We start from the raw sequence: 13,558 nt of genomic DNA, 5'->3' as shown, positions 1-13,558 counted from the left end.
TTATTTGTGTTTTTAAATATAACGCTCCTTTACAATTGTACATACATTGCTTGGCCATTTTCCAATTTTCATGTGTTGCTCAAAACATTCCCAGGAAGTAGCTCTTGTTATCCCCATTTTTACAGACAAGAAACTGAGGCTTATATAAGTTATAATGCTTAAACCCAGGACTGTCTGATTCCAAAGCATATGCTTTTCTTTTCCCTTTGAAATAATTATATAGTCACATGAGGTTGTAAAGAAATATATAGGGCAGTCCCACATACCTTTTTCCCTACCTCCTCCAATGTTAACATCTTACATGCTATAGTGTAATATAGAATGGACTTGACGTGCGACACAGAGCTTATTTAGGGTTTTCCAGTTATTCAGGTGTGGGTATGTGTGTGCATGTGTGTGTGGCTCTGTGCAACATTCATGCTCTTTTTCTACACAAACCACACACCATTCCACCCATCTTAAATATGAAGTCAGATTACAAGAGTAACTAACATGACTTTTCCCTTAAAACATTGTCTAGAAGCAAGTACATACAGGATCAAACAGAATTCATTTCTAGCTGCAATTGAGATGAAAGGAAAGGAAGAAAAGAAAAAAAATCCTATAAATGCCAGCTCTTGGAGCACTGCTTTGTGCTGTGTGCCTTCATGGGCACATCTTCTGGAGGTGATGATAGGTATATCATAGGGGAGCACAATTTGTTGATTTTTTGGGGGCGGGGGGAATTACACTGGCAATCTCCTATGCTGTTAGAAATTTGTACCATTCTACCAGTGAAAGAAAAGTAATTTTACCTTGACTTTGAATTTAGTTCCATCATCTTCCTTTTCCAGGGAGTTCAAATCTGTCTCCGTGTGAGGTTCCTCAGATGTTCTTGGAAGAGGAGCTAAAGCAACAGAGAAAACATATCATTGATTTGGTTACTCCACTTATAAACTATATCTCAGAGGACTTCACTGACTTGGATGGGCCCTGTCCATGCGGATGACTGACAAGCTTCGTGAGCTGCTGCACAGAACGTTCTTCTGGGTGGATGCAATTAAAGGTGAGGGGAAAATGCAGAATATAGAGTTCTTGATCCCAGGGATTTGACACATAAGCTAAAGAAACAAAAGTCACACCCACATCACTTGAAACAGCAAACTATAAGGTATTGGTAAATACAATGTGGTAAGAACAATAGAATTTTATCCATTCTTTTCCAATTTATCATTCCCATTCTTAACTGTCACCTCATAGGCCACCTGCTTCATGAAGACTTTCCAGATTAGCACAATTGTATTAACTCTTTTATGCTAACCATAAAAGAATTATTAACATGCTTCGAATTACAGAATGCTTTACTTATGCTGTATAATACTGCATTTGATAGTGTTCTTAAATTAGAAGACTAAGTTCTAGGAACCACGTTTGATTGAATATATTTTCATTTTAAAAAATAATTAACTTGTACTTAGAGAAAATTTGGAAAATACTAAAATTTTACTATTTAAATAAATCACTTAGCATATTTCCTTAGAGTTTTCTTTAAAATGCTCTTTGTCTCTCCACACACACACACACATACACACACACACACACACATGATGTCACTCATACTATGACTGTAATGGGATGTCCATGCCTGGCTTAACTAGAGGAAGTTGCTGCTGATCTGATGATGTAATGGTTGAATTTCAGAACCAATGGATCCATGCTTGTGTGATAGAATCAATTAATTGAGTCAGGAAGGAACGGGGCTGTCTTGCTCTTTCTTTCCTCTTTCAGTCACTTTATCTGCCTTCTCTCCTTCCCACAAGGCTCTCAAGCACCTGGAGGTATACTTTCTTCATGCTCCATGTTCACTGGTAGTAAGACTAGCACTTGGGGAAGAAAACCCTGACAGGCTTTCTAGTCTGCTTTATCAGCTTTATCCAGTGTTGGGAATGATGGCCACAAGGCTAATAAGTGAATTGTACTTAGAATTCTCATCACTGTCACTATCTTGGAGTTACAGAATACATGGATTAACCAGAGGCAGAACTTGAACATTTCTAGGTCCTATACCAACATGCCATCCATCTAATGCCACTAATATTATATTATGATCAGAGAAATCTCTGAACCTTAACTTCTTCATCTGTAAAAGGGGGGAGGTCATGAGAAAGCCTACAACATAGGGTTGTTATGAGGCTTTAATGAGTTAGTAGATGTAAAGTATACAGTAGGACTCAATACATTTTAGCTATTATTATAGCCACAGCATTAAATTTTTTTTTCACATTCCTTATGAACTTCAGAGGTTTAGTGTTGCACCAAAGGCACTCGGCTGAGATGGTAGCTCTCACCTCTAAGCTCCTCCACTCACCTCCTTTATGTTATAGAATACCACTGTTTATCTTGGCACAAACTCAGTTACTAAGGAATGAGACAAATGTGTTTGAAAATCCCATTAGTAAACCACTGAAGTCCACATTAGTGGTTACTTGCCAAAAACAAAAGTGTAGGATTATTCTGCAAAATGAGCTGGTTGCCTGCTGGAGGTCAAGGGCAACCTGTGCAGACATGAAGATTTGTTTAACCTGTAACTTTTTCTCTTTTTCTTATATAATTATCTAAACTTTATAACACCAGGGCTGGGAGGTGTGTGGCTCAATGTCAGTACATGTACTTAGCATGTGTTGGGCCCTGGGTTCAATCCTTAGCACCTAAATAAGTAAACATTTATTTATTTAGGTGCTATGATAGAGCACATACTTAGCATGTGCATAGCTCTGGGCTAAATCCCAGCACCACACACACACACACACACACACACACACACACACACATTCATATATATATAAATATACCACAATGGAAGATTAACATATATAGATGTAATATTGTTTATAATAAGAATAGAACAGAGGATGATCAGTGGGGACATGTGGAACTATGCTAAATTAAAGATGCATATGATAATTCCTACAGAAATATCTAGGGTAAAACTATGCAAAAAAGTAGGCTAAAAAATTAATAGAGGAATTAAAACCGAATATTAAAAAATATTTGGTAAGAGAGAAGAAGGCAGAAAAGGAGGAAAACAGGAACAAGAATGCATAAGACCACTAGGCAACAGAAAACCAAATAGCTATTCTGAATCCAACTATTTCAGTACTTACTTTGTATGTAGTTGGACTAAACATGACACTTAAAAGGTAGATGTAGGGGCTAGGAACATAGCTCAGTTGGTAGTATGCTTACCTCGAATACACAAAGCCCCGAGTTCAATCCCCAGCACCACACACACACACACACACACACACACACACACACACAAAATGCATTAAAAGGCAGATGTGAAAAAAATGTATTTAAAGAATGGCATAACTGTATGTTCCTATAAAAACTATACTATAACTATAAAGAAAGAATAGAAAAAGATGCAACATGCAAACATTAAGTATAGGAAAGATGAAATGATTACTACATTAGTATTAGACAAAATAGACTTGAAGAATATTACTAAAGAGAAGGAGGGGAGAACAGATATTTCACAATTACAAAAGGGCTAGTAGGTCCGGAAGATATGAAAATTATGAATATGTATGTGCTTAATATCAAAGTTTTACAATGCATGAAGTGAGAAATGACATACATCATGTCCACAAGCAGTTTATCCCAGCAATGTACAGTTGCTTTAACATTTGAAAATAAATCCTTGTAATCCACTGTCATAAAAGGGAATCACATGGAGAGAAGCCACATGATAATCTCAATGTATTTGTACTCACCACGAGGAGTATCTGAAAAATTCAGTACTTATTTGTGAGAAAAAACTCACAGAAAACTAGAAATCAAAGGGATATTCCTCCATTTGATAAAAGGCATCTATGGAAAAGTTTGCTCACATGATTGTTAAAGGTGAACCATGAACTCTTTCCCCTAATATTGAGAAAGGACAAGAATGCCTGCTGTCACTTCTATAAAACATTGGGGGGGTCCCAGCCATTCCACTGAGACAAGGGGAAAAAGGGATAAAGATAGAAACGAAATATATTCTTATTCTTAGTTATATATGATAAACTTCATTGTCTACAGGCTAAAAATAAACATGAAATGTCCAAGACTTTTACTCTCTTAACTACTACACTGTTAAGAGAAATTAAAGATGACTAAAACAAATGAGGACTTATAACACTCAGAAATGGAAAGACTCAATAGTTTTAAGATGATCGTTCTCCTCAAATTGGTCCATGTATCTGTATGATCCTATTCACAAGCCCAGCAGAATTTGAAACAGCATTCTGAAATTTATATGGAAATGAGCAGAACCTAAAATAACCAAAAGAATATTGAAAAATATTTACATTACCTGATCTTAAGTCTTTCTAATAAGTTATCGTAATAAAATTCTGTGGGATTGGTGTAAGGACTTACCTATTTTTGTTTTTTATCTTTTCCAAGAGCCAATCTTACCACTCCATTAATAATTAACTGTGGACTTTTAAAAGGCTTTTAACAGAGTCTGCTACATGCTAGTGTCATTTGTGCATCTGTATTATTCCTTTTCTAGACTGTGAGCTTCTCCTTGTATGTCAGCACTTAGTGTCATCTAAGTGCTTACAAAAGTCTTCAGGGTCTGCACCATGTCATGACTGTCATATGATGAAACAATGACCTCGATACATCTTAGGCAACTGCAATCTCAATCCTCAAGTTCACTGATGAAACACAAAAGCCACAAAACTTCCTTCTCCCAAATAACCTACCCAAGGCGGAGGGCTGGTTGGTTTTTGGTGACACCCACTTTGGGGAGGACTCAGGATGGGGGGCCACAGGTTGCACTGGGCGAGTCTGTTTGGCTGCCAATTTCATCAGACTCACTTGCCTCTTGTGAAATATTTCCTGCACATCACTCAGCTTCTGCAGGACTTTCTGGGCTTTGGCCTAGAGGAACAAAAGCAAACCATAAGTAGGTCTCTCTGTACCTGGTCTGAGAACATGAAGCATTTTCTTTCTTCCTTTCCTTCCCTTTCCCCTTCCTTCCTCCCTCCCTCAGGTGCCTCTCCTTTGGGTATCCTTATGTAAGTCATTGTGTGTCCTGCTGAGCTCTAGAATTGTGCTTCTAAAGAGTCAGTGTCTCCCACTTGAGATCTTTGAAACTTTTGGGTCCTCTTCACTACGGTCTCTCCAGGGCTCAGAACTCTGCCGGCCATAGGAGAGTGCTCAGTAAACATATGTTGAGTGGATAAGTCATGTCCATTAATGATAGAAAAGGATGTCACAAGGCCACAGATAAAGGACATTAGGTCAATGCACAAAACAGGAGGATATTGAAATTGGAAAGATATCCTGAATAAAGATCCTGATGGAGAAAGAAGATAGTGCTCCTAGGGGAAACAGTGGCTACATTCTGAGGCAGGATCAAGGAAACCACGAAGCACCTGTAATAAAAAGGATACACATTTAGCTTTTGTTCTGCATGCCCCTTCTCTCTAAGTAGGAAAACAATACACGGAAGAAACACCAGGAGAAAGAGCACGAGGGTTTGGGGGACATTCCTTAAGGAAAGTATCTACATAAGCAATCTGAATTTCTTCTGCTTGGGAGACAAATTTCCTCTTTCCTGTTTATTTATTCCATCATGTATTTATATCAGTATAGATTAGTGGATACCTATCTCATACTTTGGATTGTAATGTTGTACTACTTTGTAATCCTGTTGCTCAAATGTTCCAGCACTGGCCACTGAGTGCTCTTCCAGTTGGCTCCATGTCCCTCGTTGTGGTGTGTTGTTTTGTTTTGGAGTACTCCTTACTTTCTAGCACTATAAGATGCTCCAGGATCTCCTTAAATACTTCCTACCCCAGTCCTAGAAGCAGCCATTTCTCCAAAGTACCCTGTTTTGTTTTTTTTTTACTGGAGAATGATATTAGAAAATAAGATCTTAGCTGGCCATGGTAGTGTGCATCTGTAAATCCCAATGACTCAGGAAGCTGAGAAAGAAGGGAATGCAAGTTTGAGGCCAACCTTATCAACTTATTGAGACCTTGCCTCAAAATACAATTTTAAAAAGGGTTGGGGATGTAGCTTAGTGATGGAGTGTTTTCCCATCCTATTTGAGGCCCTCAATTCAATTTCTGGGGGTTGGAGGCAGGGGGAGAAAAGAAAGAAAGAAAAGGAAGGAAAATAAAGAAGTGTTTGGTTCTAGGCGTGCTCATCATACTGTGGTCTCATTGCTTATAGGCCCTTACAGGCCCTCTCAACTATCAAAGTAGGAAATGCATGTTCTTATACTAACCCACGTGTATACATATATCTATGGATAGTTTTGTATGTATAGAGTACCAGCAATAAAAACAAATTCATGGCTCCTCAATGGACAAAACTCATTCTATGACAGAACATATTTAAATCCAAGCCAAAGTAAGAAAAGAGCAATGTCTTAGACTGTTTTCATCTGCTGTAACAGAATATACAAGACTGGGTAATTTTATATTTAAAAAAAAAGAGATTTGTTATAATGGTGGCCACCCCTTTGTGTAGTTGTCCTTCTGGCATTCTACATTCTCAAGAAAAGTCACACCTAAATGATTAAGATGTCAATTGCTAGCAATCTTTCTTCAGATGTACAGAACCCAGAACATCAGATAACATCAGCACCCCTCTTTATTCCTTTCTTTTTTTTTCTTTTTTGGTATTGGAGATTGAACCCAGCCCCTTTTTAAATATTTTATTAGTGACAGGGTTTCACTGAATTGCTAAGTATCTCGCTAAGTTGCTGAGGCTAGCTTTGAACATGTGATCCTCCTGCCTCAGCCTCCTGAGCTGTTGGGATTATAGGTGTGCTCCACCATGCCTGGCAAACTCCACCAGACACAATGACTTTATTTTTATTTATTTATTTTTATGTGGTGCTGAGGATGGAGCCCGGTGCCTCACATATGCTAGGCGAGCGCTCTACCACTGAGCTACAACCCCAGTCCCAGCAACCCCTCCTTATTCTTTATTTCTGTGCATCTAGTAACACAAGGCATATACATTGCTGTGAGGCCTATCTATCAGAAAAGTAGTGTTCATCTACAGAATTATATGAACTAGTCCCAGGAGGTTGAGGTCGATTGCAATATTCTGGCCAGAAAGGAAAGAAAGAAAAAGAAAAAGACATACACCATGGATGACAAAGATCCTGCACACCATATTGTCTTTCTGTCCACTGACCCCTGTACCTTTTTAAAAATCTCTTTGGTCAATGGAAAGTACTAACAGAAAATCAAAGAGAAGGACAGAGATGAATACTTGTGTTAGTCGTTTTCTCTGTTACTGTAACAAAATGCCTAAGATAAAAGCTCTTTCACATACTTGAGTTCCCCAAATAATCTTTTTTTGGGGGGGGGACACTAGCCCCCATCTTCTCAGGATGCCAGTGCATGAATAAATACTATTTCCTTTCTAGCATTTGTCGTTTCTTGAGTACTGGGCTTTCAAATGGTGAGCAGATGGACTAGGGTCTGGTAACATTATTTTTACAGTTCTGGAGGCAAAGGAGTCCTAGAGCATTGTGCTAGAATCTGGTGAGGGCTTTCTTGCTGTGTCACAACATGGTAGAGGACACTGTAAGAAGAGAAAGCATGCATGTGAGAGCGAGAGAGGAAGGGTGGAGGCTGGACATATGCCTTTCTCAGGGACTCACTACTGCAGTAACTAACCCACTTCCTCCACAACAGCACTAATCCATTCATGGGGACAGTACTCCATGCCCCAATGACCTCTTTATAACTCCACCTCTTAATGTATTACTATTAAACTTCAACATGAATTTTGGAGGGGCCATCAAACCATAGCAACAGGCTTTGGGGTATTTTGGTCCATTGTACATACAGGATTTATTAGTAGTAATTCTTTTTCAATCCTTCCATTCACTCATGTTTCTACCTATTAGTCAGTAGTAGTTTATTAGGTTTTATTCATTTTCTGGCAGGTGATGTGGTGGTGGAAGGATTTGCTGAAGGTGGTCAGAACTCAGCTGTAACTGTAAATCTCCATGGTTGATTTGCTGCACCTGTGTTTTTGGCTACTAGAGGTGGAGCTTGTTTGAAACTGTTCTGCCTTAGGAATTTGACCTGGGGCTAATAGCAGCATAGCAGGTCAGTCACCAGATGGGCCTCTCCTTGTCCCTGTTCAGGGAAGTAGGAGGATCCCTGTGCTGGGGGAAAGTCCCATCCCACCTGGAGATCATATCTGAGGACACAAACTCAGTGAGGTCAGGGAGAGGACATCATGAAGGTAAAGTGAACACCAAGCTGCCCCCACTACTCTCTGCCCATGCTGCCCCTCTGCAGGATGGGCAGGATGGATGAGGCAAAGGCCTTGCCCTTAAAGAGTTCCCACTGTAATAAATGAGACAGACATTCAAAATAAACAGCCAGATTACAGTGCAATGTGCGTCATAAAAGAACAAAGGTTCTTAACATATGGGCCTGAGTACAAGGATAGATTTTAGGGTATTCCCTAAAATTACTTATAAAAGTCATATATGTTGTATATTCTCTGTTGGTCTATAACAATGTCTTTCAGATGAGCTTATGGATTTTTCAATTGGCTTTGGCCAATGGAGAGCACTAACAGAAAATCAAAGAGAAGAACAGAGATAAATATTTGTGTTAGTCATTTTCTCTGTTACTGTAACAAAATGCCTGAGATGATTAATTTAAGAAGAGGAAAGATTATTTTGGCTCACAACTTCAGAGGTTTCCTTCCATTTTTTTGTTGGCCCCATTTCTTTTTGGCTTGTGGCAAGGTGGGGAGCACATGGCACAGCAAGTTTCTCACCTCATGGTGGCTGGAAAGCAAAGAGAGAAGAAGACAACACAACCCCAATGATTGAGGACTTTCTACTTGGAGCCACCTGGTAAATGGTCCCATAATCTTCCAAAAATGCAAAGCTGAGCAGTGAGCCTTTAACATAGGGGCCTTTGGACAACACTCCAGATCCAAATTAGAGCACTATTTCTCTGGCACGGACTGTGTCCCTCCATGGAAGGTCACATTCCTACTGGCTGCCCTTTCTCACAGTCACAGCTGTAGCTCTTCCTGAGTTCCCTTTGAGGTAGGATGGGAAAAAAAATAGGTAAAAAGGAGACATAAAGGAAGGAAAATAAAATAAAATTTTAAAGTTCTACACACTTTTCTAGTACTTTCACTCTCTATAAACAGTCTTTTTCAGGCCGGTTACTCCTAAATTCCTGGGAAATCTGTAAATGTACCAAAACACTATTAACTAACCCCACCTAAATAAATAGAGATATGACATTTTAAGACACCTATAACTTAGGGGACTTTCTAGTACTATCTATTGGTCAGACAATGAAGAACATATCAGCCTAAGGATCTAGAGGTTGACCAGACCACCATGACCCAACTTGAGATCACCAGGCTGATATCATCCCTACATACCCTTCCATACCTACAGCTCAACAGGTTTCCTTTAAAAGAAGGGCCAGGAACTCCCAAACCATATCTCTCACTCATGGGATAGCCCACATTCTCTCTCAAATGTGTATTCCTTGCTTTATCCCCAAAGGTATCTGTCTCTCTCTTGAGACTGCCAATTCTCCTTTAAATGTGTATCTATCTACTTTCCTAAATTAATCACTGTCTATGACTCTGATTGGTGCATACTGAAATTCATTCCATCACACAAACCACGGACCCCACTGGTCCTTCTCTCTGGGAACTCCTCAGAACCTTCTTTATGATATCCTGGCACTTTAGACTTAGGAGTGGTTACTGCTTCCTGTGTCTTGCTAGCTCCAGAGCCCTTCACCAACCCTTGTAGTACCCCTAAAACCTGTCCATATCTTTACAAATGAAGCCAACATCAAACTACTTTTAGTCACTTTTGAGTGAGCAGGACCTGAAAATATGTGAATCAGATTCTGGAGAGGGCCCATTACTCAAAAAGAGGTAGAGGAGCCCCTCAAGCAGAGATACACACAAGGTACTATGGATCTGAGGAAGGTGTCATATATAACCCTGCTGGCTTCATAGAAGAGGACTCTTCTCAAAATGGCAACCCAGTGATGTTATTCCTCTGCTTTAATTCTTCCAAGGCTTCCCACTATTCTCAGAAAAAAGATGAAACTCTTTAACAAGGCTCACAGTGTCTTACCCCATCTGTCTGTCTTTAACCTCAGGCCAAATGACCTTCCCTTGCTCTCTATACTCACCTTGACCTTGGGTTCTGCACTTGTGCAGGTTCCCAACAGCCTTGTTCCTTTCAACTGGAAAGACTCCCCATCTTCTCATTTTCCAGACCTTGGCTCAAGTGACTCTCCCCAAAAGACTTCTCCAACACCAATCCATGTCGAGTTCCTCTGTCACATGCCCAATAGGGACCCTGAATCCCTCTGTCAGAGCACTTACTTTGTAACATTTTTGTGTCAATATTTTATTAATGTCTCACTAAACTGTAAGTTCAGTGTCCATATGAAGAGTGGAAACCTGTCTATTTCTGCTCATCACTATGTCCCTAGCACTCAGCATGGAGCAGGATACAACAGAGATGCTCATAAGTATGTGAAAAGAAATGAATAACTAAAGGTGAAACTTGAGTCAGACCATGAAGGTGTTTGCCAAGACATTTAGGTCAGGAGTCTGAGAGGTCACCTAAGGGTTTAGGGCCTCACTAAGTTGCCGAGGCTGACTTTGAACTCATGATCCTCCTGCCTCAGCTTCCCAAGCTGATGGGATTACAGGCATGTGCCAGCAAGCCCGAGTCTTGCAAGAACTTTATAGGCAACAGACAAAAATTCCTCCTTCCTCATTCCTTTCTAAACCAAAGGATCAAAATAACTCAGAAACATTACCTTTATGTCAACAGTGAGTATCAACTCAAACTTGTTGTAAAACTCCTTGGGGTTGAGCAACCGGTACTCCTTGGCAGTGCCCAGGAAGGCTTCAATGTCATTCAAGGCAATGTCGACCCCCTCTCGAGACTGGCACTTGTCTACAGCTTGGGAAGCCAAGAGGTAGATTCCTGCTTCACACCACTGACTGACCTTTTGGAAAGAAAAACAATGCTCTGTGCAGTTAACCTGACCTCAACTCAGAGCCACCACCACCCCAGGGGCAGAAGTTCTGAGCTCCTAAAGGGTCCACAAATATTCTGGGACAATAGGAAATTTTCATGGGCTGACATAAAACTTAGGCGTCAAACCTCTGTTTATAAAACTATGAGGTGGACAAGCCCAAGCTGATTCCACAGGGTCCACTTCTCAGAGAAGTCATTCAATCAATAAAATGAATTGTATAAACATTCTTCCTGTTTCCACTGACAACTGTTGCTATATTTCTTGGAGATGAAAGGTCAGTATTTGTAAGTCACAAGTCAGCCACAAGAGAAAAGCAGTCAATGGCTTTTCAGATTCATCTGCCAGTAAGTCACCGTCTTGCATCCAAATAAGTTATAAGAACCTGGGGTGATTAATAAAGCATTAGACTTGGCCCATAGATAGCTTCCTGGGGAGGGAATGTCCTTTAACAAAAGCACCACTTTCCTCTTTGTATTCCCAAATGATCCACATTTCCATTTATTGGTATTTGTCTTTACTACAGAAGCATCCCAAAATGCAAATCTTTGTAACCCATTAACAGTAATACTCAAATTTTCTGGATGCAGGATGAAATCAGATGAGGGATGAATTCTAATATTTCAACTTTGGGAGAGAACAGAGGGTACTGGGATGTTACTCTACCACTGAGCTACATCCCCAGTCCTTTCTATAATTAAAAAAAATTTTTTTTGAGACAGGGTCTCCCTAAATTGTCCAGGCTGGTCTTACACTCACAATCCTCCAGCCTCAGCCTCCAAATTGCTGGGATTACAGGCCTGCACCGTCACACCTAGCTAACAATTCCATTTTTTATTTGTTCTTTCGAACTCCACTGAGATACCTGGATAGAAAGACAGGGGGCCTGAATATGTGAAAAAAAAAAAAAAAAGCTTCTAGGGCAAAAACATCTGTTTTTACATTTATCATATGAACTGAAGAGCAAGGTAAATTGCTACAACAAGAAAAATGATCAAAAAGGAATACTCCAAGCATAATGGTGCACACCTATAATCCCAGTGGCTCAGGAGGCTGAGGTAAGAGGATCACAAATTCAAAGCCAGCCTCAGCAATTTAGCAAGGCCCTATGCAACTTAGTGAGATCCTGTCTCTAAATAAAATAATAAAAAAGGATTAGTGATGTGGTTCAGTGGCTAAGGGCCCCTAGGTTCAAAAGAAGCAAGCAAACAAAAAAAACACTCCAAATGGTTATTTCTAAGTGGGAAAATCATAGGCAACTTAAATGTGTATCTTTATTATTTTTCTAAATTATTTACACTGACTTCTGGAGCCTGACAATGACAAAAAAAAAAAAAAAAAAGACAAATAAAAGACATTTTAAAATGAATAATTCCCAATGTGTGAGGATGGGAGGGGGGGGATTGTGCATCGTGATGAACATTTCCCTTCCTCCATCCCCCATTTTTGGATTTTCAAAATAACATGACGTTGTGAAACTGTGAAAACTTTCTCTTTATACATCATGCCTAGATCTGCAGAAAATGTTAAACTGGAATCTGCAAAGTCACAATGGAGGTTGGAAAAGAGCAGCTGATCCTGCAGCGGGCTCAGCACACAGGACAGGCTGCGCACCAGCCCCTTCTGAGCCACTTGTTTCTGGAACAACTGTATTTCATTGATATTAAAATCCCTTTGGCAATGGGATGATGTAAACAGGCTGAGTGGATGCCCTGAGCCATGGGACAGAAGCAGCTGCTGGAATGCAGTGTGCTGACTCATGGCCACTGGCTACAGGTGGCCAGGGAACAGCTGACAGGGAAGGCTCCAGAAGTCAGTGTTAGTGCTGACTAGGAACTTACCCTAGAGGTCGTCTCTGAAGGACACCAGTGTCCGCACATCCTTGCCTATAAGGACCTGCACACACAGCCTTGCTGGCTCGCTTAAGAAGCCAGGGTTTGGAATCTGGCAGTCCTGGCTTCAAATTTGGCTTCCCCTTATTTATGACATTGGTGATCTTAGCAGTCATTCATCCCAGGGCTCTTCAGAGTTGTCCCTGGTACCATGTGAATCATTAGCACCAAAATCACTTGGCACTTGACTAAATGACTAATCCCTGGGCTTTATTCCTCACCTGCTGAATCTGAGCCTTTGAGGTAACCCATCAGGGACTCTGCAATTATAATCAACTCATTAGGTGATTCTTGGGGACCAAGTTTTGAGATCCATTGATTCATTGTGCTGTTACTTTTTGCCTTTGGACAAAGAAGCCATTAATATGTTTCTCACTGGTTGTCTTAGGGATTAAATATATGACATAATTATGCTCTGTAGGAACAAAACAGGTGCTCAGTAAATGGTAAGGGGGTATATGAAGCTTCTCCAAAATCATTCACAATCCTTGGCCTCTGCATGAGGAGGACACTTTGAAAATATGGTGCTTGATTCTTTGTACAACTGCAAGGAAATCAGGAAATGTCCCCAGAAGGCCATGACAAAACATACTCTTCAAAATCTGCTTCCAT

General features: G+C 40.2%; 1 protein-coding gene across 1 annotated transcript in view; it reads right to left on the bottom strand.

Moving 5' to 3' along the window:
- The window catches only part of Mcf2l2 (MCF.2 cell line derived transforming sequence-like 2), a 243,675-nt gene that overhangs the window by 97,684 nt on the left and 132,433 nt on the right, over window positions 1–13,558 (bottom strand). The window contains exons 12-14 of the mRNA XM_076867044.2: window positions 10,833–11,024; window positions 4,734–4,911; window positions 795–886 (exon numbers count right to left, since the gene is read on the bottom strand). Coding sequence (XP_076723159.2) covers window positions 795–886; window positions 4,734–4,911; window positions 10,833–11,024 — 462 coding nt within the window. The remainder of the gene's footprint in view (window positions 1–794; window positions 887–4,733; window positions 4,912–10,832; window positions 11,025–13,558) is intronic.

This window comes from Callospermophilus lateralis, chromosome 10 (genome assembly GCF_048772815.1).
Source record: "Callospermophilus lateralis isolate mCalLat2 chromosome 10, mCalLat2.hap1, whole genome shotgun sequence".
In the NCBI taxonomy this organism is placed as follows: domain Eukaryota; kingdom Metazoa; phylum Chordata; class Mammalia; order Rodentia; family Sciuridae; genus Callospermophilus; species Callospermophilus lateralis.
The sequence above is the reverse complement of the archived record's forward strand: the minus strand, read 5'-3'. Positions and strand labels throughout refer to the sequence as shown.